The sequence below is a fragment of the Lepidothrix coronata genome, unplaced genomic scaffold, assembly GCF_001604755.1.
Source record: "Lepidothrix coronata isolate B3197 unplaced genomic scaffold, Lepidothrix_coronata-1.0 Scaffold301, whole genome shotgun sequence".
In the NCBI taxonomy this organism is placed as follows: Eukaryota; Metazoa; Chordata; class Aves; order Passeriformes; family Pipridae; genus Lepidothrix; species Lepidothrix coronata.
In genome coordinates, this window is record NW_016690481.1 from 698,903 (window position 1) to 716,645 (window position 17,743).

Genomic DNA, 17,743 nt, shown 5'->3' on the forward strand with positions numbered 1-17,743 from the left:
GCCGTTCTGTGCCAGCGCCATCCCGGTGCCGGTATCATCCCGGTGCCGTCCCGGTGCCGAGCGGGTCCCGGGGGCGCCGCCGCCGCTCGGAGCCGCCCCCGGCCGCAGCGCCGCCCCCAGCCCGCCCGCCCGGGGCTCTCGGGGCTCTCGGGGCGCGGGGCCGGTGCGGAGCGCGATGGTCCCGGCGGGGCCGCCCCGCTCCTGCCTCCTATTGACGGCCGCGCTGCTGCCGCTGCTGCCGGTACCGGCACCGGGGGCCGCCCCGGGGCCCCCCGCGCTCACCGACGCCGAGATCGAGGAGTTTTTGCGGGGCTTTCTCGGGCCCGGGGACGGCGGGGACCGGGACGGGCACGGCACCGAGCTGAGCTTCGGCACCGACCTCAGCATCGGCACCGGCACCGGCACCGGTGAGCGACCGGCACCGCCATCCCACAGGGAACGGGGGGAGGCGGGACGGGGGGGACCCCTCAGCCCGGCCCCGCCGTCCCTCACCCCACCTCGGGGCGGCTGCCCCTCCTTTTCGCCCCCTCCCTCCCCCAGACTCCCCAGGGCCGCTGACAGAGCCTGAGAAACCCAGGAAGGGGAAGAAGGAAAAACCCCCCAAGCCTCCCAAGAAGCCCAAGGAGAGACCCCGGAGCCCCAAGAAGGACAAAAACAAAGACAGGGACCGGAGCAAGGACAAACTCCCCAAGAAACCCAAGGAAAAGCCACCGAAAGGCTCTGAAAACCCCCAAAAAGGCTCAGAAAAAAACCCCAAAGGCTCTGAAAAAACCCCAAAAGGCTCCAAAAAGCCCAAGGAGAAGCCACCCAAGGAGAAGCCACCCAAGGCCACCAAACCCTCTGGCAAGAAGCCACTGGTACCACCAAGCCTCTCCCCAGAGCCCCCCACCACCCCACAGCCCCTGCAGGGTGAGGATGTTGAGGGGGCACCTGAGTTCCTGGAGCCTTCACACTACAAAGAGGAGGAAGAGGATGGAGGTGGCCGAGGTGAGTTTTGGGGACATCCCTCGCTGTGGGCTGTGTTGGGGTGGTGGGTCTCAGCAAAGCAGAGCATCACCCCATGTCCTGCTCAGCTGCCCTAGTGGCTTTGTCCCCCTGGAGTCCCCCTCTCTGTCCCCCTAACCTTCCTCTTCCTGCTGTAGGACAGGGTAGATGAGGGGCATGCTGGGGCCCTGAGGGGCCCTACCAGCCCCTCACTCTCTTCCTGTCCCCAGGGGAGCTGGAGGAGCCACAGAGTGAGCGCTGGGGGCTGGGCCGGGAGGACTGGGACCCCAAGCCCCAGCCAGGTGAGTGCCCAGCCCTCAGGGCCACCACCCTGTCTTGGGGCCACCCCACTGCGCCCCAGTGCGACCTCCCTGTCCCCAAATGTCATCTCCCTGCACCCCAATGCCATCTCCCAGCTCCCCAGGGCCACTCCCTTGCAGCCTAGGGCCACCTCCCTATTCCCACTTGCCACCTTCCTGCACCCCTATGTCACCTCCCTAATCCTTAGTGTCACTTCCCTGTGTCCCAGTGCTGCCTTCCTGCATCCTGGTGCCACCTCCCTGAGTCCCAGTGCCACCACCTTGCACCCCAGGGCCACCTCCCTGCTCTCTGGTGTCCCCTTCCTGCACCCCAGTGCCACCTGTGCCCCTTCCCCCCGTGTCCCCTCTCTGCAGAGCTTCCCGAGGAGCCGGAGCCCCCGACCCTGGACTACAACGAGCAGCTGGAGCGGGAGGACTACGAGGACTGTACGGTGCTGGGGTGCAGGTGGGGGGACCACCAGGGTCCCCTGGCCTGCAGGGAGGGATGGAGGGGATGTACCCCCCACCTTGCACCCCAAAGCCAGGGCCACCCTCTGTGTCCCCAGTCGAGTACATCCGGCGGCAGCAGAAGCCCCCCAGGCCCCCGAGCAGGAGGAGACCCGAGCGTGTCTGGCCCCAGCCTGAGGAGCCCCGTATGTGGGGGGACAGGGGGACACGGGCTGGCACCACTAGGGGTGAGGTTGGGGGACAGTCCCCAGCCTTGGGGACACAGGGGAGCAGCATTTTGGGGCAACCTGGAGCTGGGGTGGGCATGGGGTCAGCATAAAGGGTGTGGGGACCCCATAGGGGTGTGGGGACACTGTAGGAGTCTGGACAGCTCTTGGTGGTTTGGGGGTGCCAGGGGATGTAGAGGGATATAGGGACCCCAAAGAGACATGGAGACTCCATAGGGACAGAGGGATCCCACAGAATCATGGGGGACCCCATAGGAACACAAGGAACCCTGCAGGGACACGGGGACCCTGTATGAGCATGGAGGACCCCACAGGGACACGGCATTCCCATTGGAGCATGGGGGACCCTCAGGGGGATGGTAGAGGTGTGGGGACCCCACAGGTACATGAGGACCCCACAGAGGGGCATGCTGATCCCGTGGGGACCCCATAGGGGCATGAAGAACCCCATGGGGGCATAGTGGACCCTGCAGGAACATGGGGACCCTATTGCCTCCTCATCCCCAGCACAGCCCCTTCCCCCCACCAGGAGAGCCAGAGGAGCCCCCCCCACGGCCCCCCCTGCAGCCCCCCCCACAGCCCCCCCTCCCTGGCCCAGTGACCGAAGGGGACTATGGTGAGGGCTTCGAGCCACCTGACTACGATGACCGTGAGTGACAGCCCGGGAGGGAGGGGGCACCCCAGGACCCCCCATCACCCCTGCCCCCCACCAGCCCCAGAGGGGTGTCCCAACCCCCACCCTGTGCCCCCCAGTGACCTACGGGCTGCCCCCCCCGCCGAAGCCCCGCAAACATCCGGACAAGGATGACGGGATGGAGACAGACGAGGAGAAAATCAGACCCTGTGAGAGGGGGCGAGGGTGGTTGGAGGGATGGGCAGGGGCTGGGTGGGCCCATGGTGGATGGCATGCCCCACAGTTGGTGGCAGAGCCACAGGGAGGGTGGCATGTCCCTGGGGAGGGTGGCATGTCCCTGCAGTGGGTGACATGTCTGCATGGTGGGTGTCACATCCCCGGGGGGGTGCCATGTTCCTGGAACTGGTGGCACATCCCTGGGATGAATGTCACGTCCCTGGGGTGGGTGTCGCCTCCCCAACAGCAAAGCCCAAGAAAGGCAGCAGCAGCAAGGAGGAGGAGGAGGAGGAGGAGGAGCCCTGGGCAGAGGAGAAGGGCCAGGACCGCAAAGGTGGGTGCCAGTCCCCATCCCTGTCCCCCCACTCCCATCTCCATCCCTGCCCCCCTCACTGTGCCCCTTTCCCAGGAAAAACCAAAAAACCAGGAGGGAAGAAGTGGGATCCAGATGAGGAATGGACCCCTCCGGCAGAGAAGACAAGTGAGTGTCCCCATTTCCAGAACTGACGGGGACACCCCGCTGTGGGGGGGATGCTCATCACTCCCTCTCCCCCCGCTGTCCCCAGGATGTCCCCCAATCGGGCTGGAGTCCCACCGCATCGAGGACGACCAGATCCTGGCCTCCTCCATGCTGCGCCACGGGCTGGGCGCCCAGCGTGGCCGCCTCAACATGCAGGTGAGGGTCACCCCTCCCACCCACCCGGGGCTGACAGTGACACCCTCACGCACGTCCTACTCACTGTCCCCCCCAGGCGGGCACCAACGAGGACGATTTCTTCGACGGAGCGTGGTGTGCCGAGGACGACAGCCGGGCGCACTGGCTCGAGGTGGACACTCGCCGCATCACCATGTTCACCGGCGTCATCACCCAGGGGCGCGACTCCCAGATCCAGTACGGGGACATGGGGGTGGAGGTGGGGACACAGGCAGGGGGGAGTGGGGGGAGTGGGAGTCCCAACCTGTCCCTGTCTCCTTGCAGTGATGACTTTGTCACCAGCTTCTACGTGGGCTTCAGCAACGACAGCCAGCACTGGGTGATGTACAGCAATGGCTACGAGGAGATGGTGGGGACCCCAGACCAGGCTTGGGGGGGGACATGGGGACAATGGGGACCCTCTCGAGTACATCTCCCCCCCTTGGCAGATGTTTTATGGCAATGTGGACAAGGACACTCCAGTGCTGAGCGAGTTCCCTGAGCCGATGGTGGCCCGGTACATCCGCATCTACCCCCAGCGCTGGAATGGGAGCCTCTGCCTGCGCCTCGAGGTCCTGGGGTGCCCCCTTTCTGGTAACAGTCACTCCGAAGCAGCCTGGGGGGCTATGGTGGGGTGGCAGCTCTCCCCCACCACTGTGTCCCTCCACAGCCGTCAGCAGCTACTACACCCAGCAGAACGAGGTGACTTCCACGGACAACCTGGACTTCCGACACCACTCCTACAAGGACATGAGACAGGTGGGCACTGCTGGGGGGCAGATCCGCTGGGGGGTGGGATCCTCTGTGGGGGGTGGGACACTCCATGAACACATCCATGGGCTGGGATCCTCCGTGGGGTAGACACAGCCATGGTCGTGGGATCCATCACGGTGGTGGAATCCTCTGTGGGGGTTGGATCCTCCATGGGGGTGGACACTTCCTTGGGGGTGTGCAGCTTGGTGGGGGATGGGATCCTCCGTGGTGCTGGAATCCTCTGTGGGGGGTGGACTTATCCCCCCAAGTGCTGCCCCCATTTCCGCCCGCCCTGCAGCTGATGAAGGTGGTGAACGAGGAGTGTCCCACCATCACCCGCATCTACAACATCGGCAAGAGCTCACGGGGGCTGAAGATCTACGCCATGGAGATCTCTGACAGCCCGGGCGAGCATGAGACAGGTGGAGGGAGCGTGGGGGGTGCAGGGGGCCCCAGCTATGGTCCCTGGCATTGGCTGACCCTGCTCACCCCCTGCCCCAGGTGAGCCTGAGTTCCGGTACACGGCGGGGCTGCACGGGAATGAGGCCCTGGGCCGGGAGCTGCTGCTGCTGCTGATGCAGTTCCTGTGCAAGGAGTACCAAGACGGGAACCCCCGTGTGCGGGGCCTGGTCACTGACACTCGCATCCACCTCGTCCCCTCCCTCAACCCTGACGGCTACGAGCTGGCCCGCGAGGCGGTGAGGGGACAGCGGGGTGGGATGTGGGTGGTGGGATTGGCCGTGGGGCAATGGGATGGGTGAGTGGAGCAGCGGGGTAGTGGGGATGGGATGTGGTGCAGTGGGATGAGATGGCAGAGTGGTAGGATGCTGCCCTCCCCTTGCAGCTCACTGCTGCCCTGGGCTGGTGGCAGCGCTCCAAGCCAGGCAACTGGGATGTCAGGGCAGGGTATGAGACCTGGAACAGTGGGATGGGATGGTGGGGAGCTGGGATGGGATGGTAGAGTGGTGGAATGGGACAGGATGGCAGAGCAGGGGATGGGACGTGGGTGGTAGGATGCAGCTCTCCTTGGGCTCACCGCTGTCCTGGGCCATCCACAGGGCTCAGAACTGGGCAACTGGGCGCTGGGCCATTGGACAGAGGAGGGCTTCGACCTCTTTGAGAACTTTCCCGACCTGGCCTCAGCGCTGTGGGCAGCGGAGGAGAGGCGGCTGGTGCCCCACCAGTTCCCCAATCACCACATCCCCATCCCGGAGCACTACCTGGCTGAGGATGCGGCAGTGAGCACGGAGGGGGGTGTGGAGGTGGGGCAGGGAAGGGGAGGAGGTGACAGGGGGGTGACACTTCCCACCCTGTGCCCACCTCACAGGTGGCGGTGGAGACACGGGCTGTCATGGCATGGATGGACAAGAACCCCTTCGTGCTGGGAGCCAACCTGCAGGGCGGGGAGAAGCTGGTGTCCTTCCCCTTTGACATGGCCCGGCCCAGCCCCCCGACGCCGGCAGCTGCCCCTCGCCCACTGGACTATGAGGACGAGCATCCCGAGCTGCAGGAGACGCCCGACCACGCCGTGTTCCGCTGGCTCGCCATCTCCTATGCCTCAGCACACCTCACCATGACTGAGACCTTCCGTGGGGGCTGCCACGCGCAGGACGTGACTGACGCCATGGGCATCGTGCAGGGTGCCAAGTGGCACCCCCGGGCTGGCAGTAAGTTGGGGCCCGTGGCACAGCTGCCCTGTGACCCCACTGCAGGAATGTGAGTGAGCGGCTGGCTGGGCACGTGTCCATGTGTCTTGCAGGCATGAATGACTTCAGCTACCTTCACACCAACTGCCTGGAGCTGTCTGTCTACCTGGGCTGCGACAAGTTCCCCCACGAGAGTGAGCTGCAGCAGGAGTGGGAGAACAACAAGGAGTCTCTGCTCACCTTCATGGAGCAGGTATGTGCTGGGACAGAGTCAAGGCTGCCCCACCTGCCCCACATGGTTTTGCTCATCCCTTTCCTCACCCAGGTCCATCGTGGAATCAAGGGCATAGTGACAGACCAGCAGGGAGAGCCCATTGCCAACGCCACCATCGTGGTGGGGGGCATCAACCATAACATCAAAACAGGTAGGGGGCTGTGAAACGTGGGCAGGCTACTGGCAGCCCTGCACCGCCTCTGTCCCACCCGGCTGCCCTCTGTAATCACAGCCAGCGGTGGGGACTACTGGCGCATCCTGAACCCGGGCGAGTACCGTGTGTCGGCGCGGGCTGAGGGCTACAATCCCAGCGTCAAGACCTGCCACGTCCTCTACGACATTGGGGCCACCCAGTGCAATTTTGTCCTGTCCCGCTCCAACTGGAAGCGCATCCGGGAGATCATGGCCATGAACGGGAACCGGCCGATCCGCCTCGTGGTGCCCGGCCGGCCCATGACACCCCGCGAGCGCCTGCGCCTGCGGATGCGCCTCCGGCACCGCATGCGGCTGCGGGAGCAGCTGCGGCTGCGGCGCCTCAATGCCACCACAACCACCAGCGGCCCCACAGCCCCACTGGCCACCATGGCCCTGGCCTTCCCCTTCAGCAGCACAGCCTACACGCCCTGGAGCCAGGAGCCGCCCACAGCCGGCACCTGGGAGATGGACACCGAGACAGAGGTGGTCACCGAGCTGGTGACAGAGATGGAGGGCTGGGAGCTGGGCACGGGGACAATGCAGCCTCTCACCACAGCTGAGACCTACACAGTGAACTTTGGGGACTAGGGATGCTCAGGCCTTTTCTCTGCTTCAAGCCACGGTCAGATGCCCCAGCATCCACTTCCAACATCTTCCCTGAGCCTGGGCAGCTGCTCCCAGTGGGCTCCAGCCCCTCACCTTGCTGCTTCCCTGGACTAAGGGCATTGGCCTTCACAGCTGGGCGCTGTCAGGGACATGCTACCCCGTCCCTCGGGGCTGGGCAGTGCCAGCTCACTGTCCCTGTCCCAGTGGCATGGCAGGGGTGGTCCCGCTCGCCGGGGCAGGGCCCACAGAGGCGGGCACAGCCCCTCTCCCATCCACACAGTTTTGTTACACAAATAAATCAAGTTATATTGGTATGAGCATTTTGTCCCTCCAGTGCCCCCCTCCCAGAGGACAGACAAGGGTGGTCGGTGCCAGGACCCCCTGAGGGGTGGGGGCAATGGAGTCAGTGCCCTCCCTGTGGTCAGTGCCCAACTTCCATGTCCCCGTCCTCGTCCTCGGCCCCAAAGCCGGAGAAGGTGATGGGCTGGCAGGTGAGGTCGCGCAGGTTGACGAGGCAGGCGGTCTGCGTGGTGCTGAAGTCGGGCACTGTCACCAGCAGCACCCGCTGCCCCTCTGCCCCTGTGAACACAGGCAGGTGTCAGGTGGAGGAGCCCCACGGCACCTCCCAGCCCCCCACAAGGATCTGCAGGAGCACCTTGGAGCAGTTTGGACTGGAAGCGGGGTGCGTTCCCACAGAAGTAGACGTGAGGGCACTCAGTGAGGATGAACGGGTCCGATTTGTAAAACGGGTAACAGCCTGGGGGGGATGAGAATTAGGGGGGGACCTGCAACCCTGGGGAGGGCGACCCCCCCCAAGTCCTTGCTGTACCTAGGGTGTCCGGGGCTGTGGGGCTGATGTGTCCTGCCAGCAGTGTCCACTCCAGGATCTCCAGGTAGTCATCCATGCTGCTGTATTTGAAGATGTCACTGACATTTTGTCCTGATGTCCCCAAAAACCTATATTTTTGGGGTAAGAAGGGGAGATTTGGATGCTGGACATGTGAGGACACGCTCTGCAGTGCTGTGCTGCTGACAGCTGTCACCAGATCTGGTGGCACACTAGCTTTGTTTACCTGACACCATCCAGGTTGGCCTGGTAGGGGTTGGTGACAAGGTGTAGCGTGGCATAGGGGCTGGCCAGGGGCAGCATGCAGCGATGCAGTGGCTGCTGTGGCAGCGTGTAGTTGGTGGGGTCGAACTCCCCGGGCATCACATCCACGGGCACCGAGGTCTGTGGGCAGAGCAGGGATCAACAGGGCAGCCAAAATGCCCTCTGAGGGGGCTCAGAGCAAAGCCCTGGTGTCACTCCTGCCCCTTTCCCACAGGACACTCCACTTGGCTTCACCATGGAGGCTAGATCCTGAGAGAAGGATCTGGAGCTGGGTTTTGTGCTGCCTCTCTCTAGGGGGTGCTCAAAGGGAAGGTGGGTGCTGGGGAAGGGGGTTTGCCACCCCACACCCTGGGCTGATAGCAGTGCTGCTCCCCTGCCTCAGGAACTAGGCTCCCTCACCCAAAAGGAACCCGATCCCCTGGCCAACCCCAAGCACTCACGCAGAGCTGCAGCAGGATCTCATCCAGCATCTTCACGGCCTCCACACTCGCTGCCTGAGTCTTCTTGGTCAGGTACTTGGCCTGGGTGAGCAGGGAGACAGTGAAGAACAACCCTGTGTGCCCTCTGCCCCCTCCCCACATCATCCCGGCGCCTCAGAAGCTCTGTGAGCCCCCCCTCCCCGCTGTACCTTGTTGATGGTGTCCCGGCTCTGTGTGTTCTGGCTCAGCAGGTTCCCTGCCAGGATGACTCGGGAGATGTGGGCGGCACAGCTTTGCTCGCCCTCGGCGCCCAGCTGCCCTGTCACCACATCCACCAGCAGCTGGGTGCTCAGCAGGGCCTCCCCACTCCCACTGCCCAGCCCCAGCCCTGAGGTCAGCAGCACAAACCTGGATGGATGGAGAGGCTTGGGCAGCGTGCTGTGCTCCCAAACCAAGGGGCATCACAGAGCCGGGGCAGAGGGAACAACCCCCTCCACCAGCCCTCTTGGCAGGGCAGGGACACAGTGCCAGCCCTGCTCCTGCTGACTCACCGGTCAGAGGTGGGCCCATTCCAGGGCAGGGGTGGTGGCAGGTCAGCGAAGCAGTGATCCTCTACCAGGAACCTGCCATCGTCCTGCTCGGAGCCGTACACGGCCACGATGGTCCCTGGGGCAGAGTGGGCAGTCAGCCCTGGTCAGCACCCGTGGGGTGGGTCCCACTGTGGAGCCACCGCTGGCCCTTACCTGTCACCAGCCTCTGCACATCGATGGCTCCTTCCAGCTTAATCCGCTGCAGCTCATCCTCCAGGATCAGCTCGTCTGAGGGCTGGATGTACTTGGGCAGGGGCGGCTGAGGCACCAGGTTGTGCTGCAGGGTGGGCAGGGACAGCTCTGACAGCCTCAGCGAGAACCAGTGGCCCCCAGGGACCTTTTCCTGCCCCAGGTCCCCCCACCAGCATGGCCAACACCCCAGCCGGAGGCCCTGGCAGCTGGAGTCCCCCCAGATGGAAAGGTTTCACTCAGTGCTTCCCTGCAGTGTCCTGAACGTGAGCCCCATCCAAGGAGGAAGCAGCTCAGATGGGCGGTGGGAGCTTTAAACTTCCCAACGTGAGCTGGCTGGGAGGAGACGGGCCCCTGGCACTGCATAGGGATGCCAGAGCTTCCCTGACACCCCCCTCATCCCCCTCCCCTGTTGGCAGGGAAAGGGGGTTGTGTTACCAACCCCTTGGATCCAAACTCTCCGAGGGTTGGAAAATCATCACTGAGTGAGGGTGGTGGCAAACAGGGGGAAACAGCTTCAGATGGACAAAGGGTGGATTTGGATTAGATATGGGCAAGGAATTCTTCCTTGTGAGGATGGTGAGACATTGGCACAGGCTGCCGAGAAAAGCTGTGGATGCCCCATCCCTGGAAGTGTTCCAGGCCAGGCTGGATGGGGTTCAGAGCAACCTGGTCTAGTGAAAGGTGTTCCTGCCCTTGGATGAGCTTTAAGGTCTCTCCCAACCCAAACCATTCCATGATTCCATAAGCACCACACACAAAAACATGCTGGCACCAAGAAATGCCACCAAGCTGGCATCCAGGGACACAGCAGGCACAGCCCAGCTACCCAGCTGTAATCCCTGCCAGTTCCCTGGCCACAGTGAGCACAGGGAAGCCACGAGCTCCCACATGCGCTGGCACATCCCCTGAGCTGTAGGGGGGAGGTGGAGGGGGTGCATCAGGGGAGTGTCCCTCCATTACCTCCTCGCTGATCTCCTGCAGGATGGAGGGCTGGAGCTGCATGGCCTTGAAGAGAGTCCCCACCACGCAGCACTTCTCGCCCACCTGCAGCTCGGACAGCTTCCGCAGCACGGCATCATTCCCTGCGGAGCAATGGGGGTCAGTGGCCTCGGGGTGATGGGGGCACAGCACAGGGCTGAGGGGAGCAGCTGGAACGGCCCCAGCGCCGAGGCCAGTGAGAAGCAGCGGGAATGTTGGGAAGCCTCCTGATTTTCCTCGAGGCACAGTGCCGAGAGGACATGTGTGGGCCAGATGGGGCCAAGGAGCATTCCAGAGCCTGCAGGCATTTCCTCTGCAATGGAGGGGAAAGTTGGGTAGTGACAGGGGCTGGGAGACCCACAGCTCCTTGGGACAGTGTGTTCAGGTCCCAGGAACAGCTCTGCCCAGGAAGGGTCCAGGACGTGATGCTCCTGCCCTTGGGCATGGAGGGGCTGATGTTCCTGCTCCCCATCCAGGACATGATCCAAACATCCTACTTGGAGCTGACAGGCAGATCACTCATCACTCCCAAACCTGACCTCTGCCAGGGCCAGATCCTCCACGTCAGATACCTGCTGGAATTCAGGATCCCCATCACAGCCAGGGAAGATCCTGGCATGCTTACAGGACCTTGGGCTTTAGGCAGGGATCCACAGGGGATCTGGGCTGGGGGAACCAGCACAAGCCTTGGGAACTGCAAGGAGCTCTGTAGCTGAGGAGCAAAAATCTCCCTCACCACAAACTGAGACCAAAATTTCTCACTCCACTCCCAGATGCCCAGAGGTGTCCCAGCCCCATCTGGTATGTAGCTGTGGGACTGTCATTTCCAGTTTAAACCAGCCTGTGAAGCCCATCTCAAGCCTTGGGCCCTGGACAGGGGGGACCAGCTCCTGGGCTCCTCTCCCAAAACAACACTGCCTGTGGTGGCTCCCCATCCTTTCTGGGTGACATTTCCCCTCCCAGAAATCTCCCTTTGCCCATCACATGCTGCTGAACATGACTCCTGTCCTGGGGAGAGCACCATGCTACCAACCCTGGCACCCCAGGTTGGAAACATGGATTCCCGAGTTCAGGAATGCAAACACTCTGAGTTAGAACAAAATCAATCCCATTGGAACTTTCTTCTTCTTGGCTTGGACCCCTCAAAATGTGTATTCAGGGGGAGGGAGGCTGTGCTCTCCTGATTTTTGCTTGCAGGCGCTTCCTGCTTGGAGACAAACACCCGAAATCTGGTCCCATCCTAGGACTGTGGGAGTGGGAACTTTACAAACCCCTGGGTCCTGTCACACTTGGCAAAGGCCAAGGAATGATATCTGCTGTGGGACCAGTGCTGGCTTTGCCTCCCCTTGGCTCCACGGGGATGGAGAGAGCAGGAGAACAGGAGTCCGGCCCAAAAGCCTCCACCAAAAGGGTTTTTGCCCATAGAAGGGCAAAGCTGAGGGAAATTTGATCTCAGACGTGCCCAGGCCAGGGGGGCGAGGGGGGGCAGAGCCGCGGCATTGCTTCATCCCGTGGATGGAAACTCTGAGTGCAAGGGTCCCACCCACGGACCACAAGCCCTCTCGGGCCAGGAAATGGCCCCCCTGGCAAAACCAGCCCTTCTCACCCAGCTGCACCCCACTTCCTGGCCAGGGTCCCCCACCCCCACCCAGACAAACCTCACACTCAACTCCTGCTCCCAAAAGTGCCCGAAAAAGAGTCAGGGCCCCCCTGCACACATTCCCTTCTATCTCTGATGGGGAAGGCAGTTCGTCCCAAGGTCAGAACTCCAGGTGGGAGCTGCAGCAGGAAGTCCCTGGATGATCCCATCATTGCAGTGCATCCCAGAGCTGGGGGGCTGAGCTGTTGGGAGTGGGCTCTGCCAACACATTCCCTGCCAAGAGTGTAAAACGCTGCTGGAGACTGGGACAACTGGGCAAACTGGGGCTTCTCACATTGCAGGAAGGTTGCAGGTGGATCCCAACCTGGCAGGGATGGATCTCCCCCACTGCAGGGATGGCTGCTTCACCCCCACAAGGATGGATTTTCCCTGGCAGGGATGGATTCCCTCAGAGGGATTGATCTCCCTCCCCTCCATCAGGGATGGATTCCCCACCCAGTCTGGGATGCCTGCAGGGTACATCCAGCCTGAGGATGAGAACACTCATGCACTTTTGGACTCAGATTTAAATCTGGTAAACTGGAGGTAAAATCCTAATACAGCTCCACAGGTGCTTTTTTGCCAAGGCCACCCATGTCCCCAAGTGCCACATCCCCAAGTCAGTTAAATCCCCCCAGGGATGGAGACTCCACCCCTGCCCTGGGCAGCTGTGCCAGGGCTGGACAGCCCTTTCCAGGAAGGAATTTCCCCAGTATCCAACCTGACCCTCCCCTGGCACAGCTTGAGGCTGTTTCCTCTCCTCCTGTCCCTTGTTCCCTGGGAGCAGAGCCCAACCCCCCCTGGCTCCCCCCTCCTGTCAGGGAGTTGCAGAGCCAGAAAGTCCCCTCTGAGCCTCCTTTTCTCCAGGCTGAGCCCTCCCAGCTCCCCTCCCTCAGCTGCTCCTGCTGCTCCAGCCCCTTCCCAGCTCTGTTCCCTTCCCTGGATGTGCTGCAGCCCCCCGGTGTGTTTCCTGGGCAGGGTGCCGACCAGCAGGGTGCCCCAGCTCACCCCAGCGGCCCCGCGCGCGGCGCTCCAGCGTTGGGCGCATGCCGGCGAGGCGCACGGCGTACACGTGCGCGTACTGGCGGCCGAAGCTGCGCTCGCCCGGCCGGAACGGCCCTGAGCAGTCCGAGTAGCCCAGCACTGGCACCCTGGGGAACGTGGGGGGCTCGGCTGAGGGGGGGCCCAGCAGCCCCTGCGCCGTGGGCGCCACCCGCTCTGAGAACATGGCCTGGAGTCCACGGGGGTCTAACGGCACCTCTAGAAAACAAACGGGGTGAATTTGGGATCACCGTCACCACAAGACACCACAGGCTCCCCCACCCCCCAAAACACAAACCATGTCCTCGTCTGACCCTCCCTCCACACATTGCACCCCTTCAGCCTCCCTTCCTTCCCTCCCCAGGGCATCCCCAAACTCATCCCCGTGCCAGGACCATACCACCTCCTCCTAAAATCCACACCCCCGCAGCAAGACACCTGAAGCCCCCTCCAAATGCACCCTGGCCCCTGGAGCCGCCCCGCCTCCCCCCCCCAAATGGATCCTGAGCGCTGCACAGCCCCCGGGACACCCCCTGGCACCAGCGCCCCCCAGGACAGCCCCTACACACTCTCCCGGGCACAAAGAGCCCCCCAGGGCCCTCCGTGGCTCCAGGGCCCCTCCGGTACCAGTGCTCCGCCAAGACAACTCCGAACATACTCCTCCTGGCACGACCCCCGGCCGCGGCACTGCGACCCCCCCGCACACGTCCCTGGCACCAGGGACCCCCCGACGACGCCACAGCCCCCCCCAGCCACCCGAACCAACCTCCCTAACCAGGGTCCCCCGGGCCCCCAAACGGGGGGTCCCGCCGTGCACGTACGGGGTCAGAGGTCAGAAGTCAAGGGTCGGGGGTCGCCGCCGGCACCGGGACCCGCCATGGGGGGGCGGGGCCGGGAAAAGGCGCGAACGCCCCAAACCCGGAAATAGCGTGACCACATGGAGGAAGTGACGTCTGCTATCGCCATGGCAACCGTGGGGGGGGCGGACTCGCGGGGGCACCGGGACCATCGGTGGCAGGGACAGCAGGACCGACCCCCACAGGGGACGCCAGACTGAGCCCGGGGGGACACTGAGCCCAAGCCCCGGGACTCCCCAGTCAGAGCCCGGGACGAGACGAAGGGGACCCTGGGATGGAGCCCACGGGAGTCTGGCCACACCCCTCTGCCCCACACTTTGGGGGCTCACGGGATACCCTCGTGTGTCCCCGCACAGCCCCGCAGCGCCCCTGCTCCTGCAGCTGGCGGGGTGGGGGCCCCTGAGCCCCCCGTGTTCCCCCCAGACCCCCCCGTGTTACCCCGAATCCCCCCTGGGCCCCCCCGTGTCCCCTTCCTGCAGGGGCGGAGGTGTGAGGCAGGAAGGGCTCTGGGGAACAGAGATGCTCTGTTTTAAGGGGGTTTGGGGTTTTGGCCCCCCCGCCCCTGCAGCCCATGGCCCCGCTATAAAAGGTGTTCAGGACACAGGCTGTCACCCACTGTCACCCACTGCCACCCCCTCAGCAGTTCGACATGGCTGCCAAAAGCTCGACCCTTCTTTTGGTGCTGGTGGCGGTCGGAGGTAACGGGGACCCTTCTGCCTTTCACGGGGGATGGTCACCCCCGGGTGGAGGGACAGGGGACACCTGAGGACAGCGGGAATGACAGCCTGGATGGCTGCTCCTGGGGGACTAGGGTCTGCGTGGGGACCTGGGGGTGGCAGGGATGGGGTCGGCATGGGGACAGGCATCCAGGGATGGGGGAGAGAGGACGAGTGGACAGGCAGGAGGGGTGGTCAGGATGGTGCTAAGCACCTGGGACTGGTGGTTCAGAGTTCTGGGCACCCTCGGGGGCCTCGGGGAGCTCAGTGACAGGCCCCCAGCCCGTGGCCACACTCACTGTTCTGTACCTGTGCAGCGGCACAGGCTGTGGCTCCCCTGCCCTGCCAGGGTGACCCCACGTCCCGGTGCCAGGACACAGCCATGGCCACACGCTGCAGCCAGGAGCGGCAGCGCCAGGACCTCTGGGACAGCCTGGCCCTGGTGAGCACCCACCCCCCACTCCTGCCAGGGCCACCCCGGGGTCCGGGCAGCCCTGACGGTCTGCGTGTCCCCACAGGGGGATGAGGCCAACAGGGACGACATGGGGCGGGGCCGGAGGATTAAGTGCAGCCTGTGCACCAAGGCACTGAAGAAGATACAGACGCTGGCGGGTGATGACCCTGACGAGGTGAGGGGTGACAGGGGCCTGGAGGGCTGGGGCAGGGGCCATCTGCCCACGGCCCCCTGACCCACGTGGCCATGGCAGGCTGCAGTGACAGCGGCGCTGAAGAAGGGCTGCCGGTTGCTGGGCCGGTTCCTGGGCAGGCAGTGCCAGAAGCTGGTGAGCCAGTACCAGGACCAGATCAGCCAGGGGCTGCAGAACGGGGACACGCCCCGGGACATCTGCACCACCATGGGCATCTGCAAGGCCTGAGCATGGTCAGTGCCCGCCTGTACCCTGATCCTACAGCCCATGTCCTTCACCCCATGTCCTGATTCTGCACCCCACACCCTGATCCTGCACCCCACACCCTGATCCTGCACCTCACATCCTGATCCTACACCCCCCTGATCCTACACCCTGTATCCTGATTCTGCACCCCATGTCCTGCACTCCGCATCCCGATCCTGCACCCCATATCCCGTTCCCACACCCTGTGTCTTGTACCCTGTATCCTGCACCCCACACCCTGATCCTGCACTCTGTGTCCTGCACCCCATATCCTGATCCTGATCCCACATCCCCCACCCTGAATCCCACACTTTGTACCCCACACCCTGCACCCCACACCTGCCTGGGGAGTGGTTGGAGGTCCTGTGCCTTCTCTGCTGCCCCCCTGTAGGATGGGAGTGAGCTAGAGCACCCCAGAATGTGTCCTGGAGCAGGGGGAGGGCTGGAGGAGCTGCTTCCACTGGCCCCCAACTCACTCCCTGCTCTTTCCTGTCTCCACAGGGTGCAGCCCCAAGTGCCCCACGAACCCCAATGTCCCCCCAGCCCCTGATGCCCCCCAGCCCCGACACCCCCACCCCCACAATAAAGTCCCTCCTCTGGCTGTGTGTCTCACATTTTTCTGCCCCAGGGGTTCTTGGTGACAAGGGCACATGGCACGCACCTGGTACTGGCCCTGGCCCGGCACCAGCAGGGCAGAGGGGACACTGGAGGTGCCAGCAGTCGCATGGGTGTCCCTTGGGGGGTGTAGCAAGCAGTTCCCTCTGCACACTTGAGTGGCCCCAGCTGTCACTGTCCCCTCCCTGGGCACCAGCACGGCCCCATGCCTGGCACTGCATCTGTTCACACACTTGGCACTGGCACTGGCACCAGCTCGCCACTGGCACTGCCACTAGCTTGGGATCATCCTCACTGTCCCCAACATGTGGCACTGGCACTGTCCCCACCGAGCACAGGGAATCCCTTCATCAGCCCCAGCCAATCAGAGCACAGGGAATCCACTTTTGGCCATGGCCAATGAACACAGGAAGCCTGAGCTGCTGCTGGCTGCAGCCAACCAAATCACGGGGAATCCTGCTGGCTGAGGGCTGCAGCCAATCAGAGCAGAGGGATCCCCTTCCCTCCTCCAATGGGTTGTGGGGATCCCAGTGCCACCTGTGGGTCTGGAGGCTTCAGGGGTGGCACAGCTGGGGGGGCCTTGTCCCTTGGGGTGACGCAGACTCCCCCAGTGTCCCCAGTGTCCCCAGCCCTCCAGGGTGCCCCCGCAGCCCTGGGGTGACCCTCTGCTTTGGGGGAACACCAAGACCCCACAGTAGCCCCAGACCCCTGCTTTGGCCCCACACCCCGTGGTGTCCCAGCCCCCCCCAGGTGGCCCCAGATGCCCAAGGGTGACACCAACACGCTGAAATGTCCCTACATCCTGGGGTGCCCCTATTGCCCAAGGTGGCATGGGAGAGACCCCTGAGGTGGCTCCAAATATTCCATGGTGTCCCCGGGCCCCCAAGATGGTCTATAACATGGGGTGGCCTGACACCCAGGGCTGGCCCCAATACCCTGAGTCACAGACCATGAGGTGCCCCAAACCCCCAAAGGGATCCCAATACCCTTGGGTATCCCAGGAGGACCCCAACACCCTGGGGTGCTCCATACCCTCAGAGGGGACCTAACACTGCCCCAAACCCTTGGTGAACTTGCATCTCTGGGGTGCCCCAGACCTTTCAGGGAACCCTACCACCCTACCTTGGACCCTGATTTTTATCCCCCCCCTTATTGCCCCAAGCTAAATCGGGAAGGGACTGAGCAGTGGTACCCTGGAGCATGGAAAAGCCCCGGAGGGCACCTGTGTGCCCCTCTGTTCAGGGTGGGCTGGGACCCACAGGGTTTTGGGGTGCTACTGCTGGTGGAAGCAGGATTTGGCCTTGTTATGCCCAGTTTGGGGGGTCTGAGTGCCCCACTCCCCATCCTGTTGTGGGGACATGGCTGGAGGGGATCCCCCCAAAACGCACCCCTCACCCTTGCAACTGGCCCAGCTCTGGTGCGCTCTGGTCAGTCTCTGCACCCCAGGGCTCACTGGTGGGGGGCTCTTCCACCCCAACCCCCAAGTACCCATAAATAGCCCCTTATCTCTAAGCCAATCTCCCTGGGGGGCTCTCCCCCAGCAAAGGAGCTGGGTGTGTCAGAGCCCCCTCGCTGCAGCTGGGTAAGGATGTAGGGGGGCGAAGGGATGGGAAGCGCCTCGGCTGCCCCATACATGTGGGGCAGCCCCATGTGGGTCTCCCTGCCAGCACAGGGGGACACAAGGAGTGCTGGCCCA

The 17,743-nt window shown here is 63.6% G+C and overlaps 3 protein-coding genes across 4 annotated transcripts; 2 read left to right on the forward strand and 1 right to left on the reverse strand.

The window, feature by feature from the left end:
* Positions 1-175: 175 nt before the first annotated feature.
* Positions 176-7,304, forward strand: AEBP1 (AE binding protein 1). The gene is made up of 21 exons (XM_017837282.1): positions 176-407; positions 541-987; positions 1,215-1,286; positions 1,659-1,730; positions 1,850-1,936; positions 2,508-2,627; positions 2,732-2,821; positions 3,076-3,162; positions 3,238-3,309; positions 3,395-3,504; positions 3,581-3,720; positions 3,808-3,892; positions 3,972-4,116; positions 4,193-4,281; positions 4,574-4,697; positions 4,777-4,973; positions 5,334-5,513; positions 5,603-5,942; positions 6,035-6,174; positions 6,247-6,346; positions 6,428-7,304. The coding sequence occupies exons 1-21, from the start codon at positions 176-178 to the stop codon at positions 6,976-6,978; spliced, it is 3,480 nt and encodes a 1,159-aa protein (XP_017692771.1). The 3' UTR covers positions 6,979-7,304.
* Positions 7,282-13,909, reverse strand: POLD2 (DNA polymerase delta 2, accessory subunit). 2 transcript variants are annotated; one of them, XM_017837288.1, is made up of 11 exons: positions 13,788-13,909; positions 12,934-13,185; positions 10,269-10,390; positions 9,270-9,393; positions 9,078-9,192; positions 8,736-8,934; positions 8,548-8,628; positions 8,070-8,227; positions 7,826-7,953; positions 7,652-7,753; positions 7,282-7,575 (listed from the first exon to the last, which is right to left on the reverse strand). In XM_017837288.1, exons 2-11 carry the CDS (start codon positions 13,151-13,153, stop codon positions 7,418-7,420), a joined length of 1,407 nt encoding a protein of 468 aa, XP_017692777.1. In that variant the 5' UTR covers positions 13,154-13,185; positions 13,788-13,909; the 3' UTR covers positions 7,282-7,417. The 2 variants fall into 2 exon arrangements, with proteins under 2 accessions (XP_017692777.1, XP_017692778.1); XM_017837289.1 differs by having other exon boundaries at positions 13,733-13,902.
* Positions 13,910-13,921: 12 nt separating this feature from the next.
* Positions 13,922-16,033, forward strand: LOC108508495 (saposin-C-like). The gene is made up of 5 exons (XM_017837321.1): positions 13,922-14,521; positions 14,857-14,981; positions 15,058-15,168; positions 15,247-15,419; positions 15,934-16,033. The coding sequence occupies exons 1-4, from the start codon at positions 14,473-14,475 to the stop codon at positions 15,412-15,414; spliced, it is 453 nt and encodes a 150-aa protein (XP_017692810.1). The 5' UTR covers positions 13,922-14,472; the 3' UTR covers positions 15,415-15,419; positions 15,934-16,033.
* The last annotated feature ends 1,710 nt before the right edge of the window (positions 16,034-17,743 follow it).

What these genes read in the sequence shown, in the direction of transcription:
- AEBP1 (XM_017837282.1), top strand. Translation starts at nt 176, where the DNA reads ATGGTCCCGGCGGGGCCGCCCCGCTCCTGCCTCCTATTGACGGCCGCG. An exon ending in GAAGGGCCAGGACCGCAAAG is followed by an intron (nt 3,163 to 3,237) that starts GTGGGTGCCAGT and finishes CCCCTTTCCCAG; the next exon opens with GAAAAACCAAAAAACCAGGA. An exon ending in GGGCGCGACTCCCAGATCCA is followed by an intron (nt 3,721 to 3,807) that starts GTACGGGGACAT and finishes GTCTCCTTGCAG; the next exon opens with TGATGACTTTGTCACCAGCT.
- POLD2 (XM_017837288.1), bottom strand. Translation starts at nt 13,153, where the DNA reads ATGTTCTCAGAGCGGGTGGCGCCCACGGCGCAGGGGCTGCTGGGCCCC. An exon ending in AATGGGCCCACCTCTGACCG is followed by an intron (nt 8,935 to 9,077) that starts GTGAGTCAGCAG and finishes CCATCCATCCAG; the next exon opens with GTTTGTGCTGCTGACCTCAG. An exon ending in CACAGCCCCGGACACCCTAG is followed by an intron (nt 7,754 to 7,825) that starts GTACAGCAAGGA and finishes CATCCCCCCCAG; the next exon opens with GCTGTTACCCGTTTTACAAA.
- LOC108508495 (XM_017837321.1), top strand. Translation starts at nt 14,473, where the DNA reads ATGGCTGCCAAAAGCTCGACCCTTCTTTTGGTGCTGGTGGCGGTCGGA. An exon ending in GGTGCTGGTGGCGGTCGGAG is followed by an intron (nt 14,522 to 14,856) that starts GTAACGGGGACC and finishes GTACCTGTGCAG; the next exon opens with CGGCACAGGCTGTGGCTCCC. An exon ending in TCTGGGACAGCCTGGCCCTG is followed by an intron (nt 14,982 to 15,057) that starts GTGAGCACCCAC and finishes GTGTCCCCACAG; the next exon opens with GGGGATGAGGCCAACAGGGA.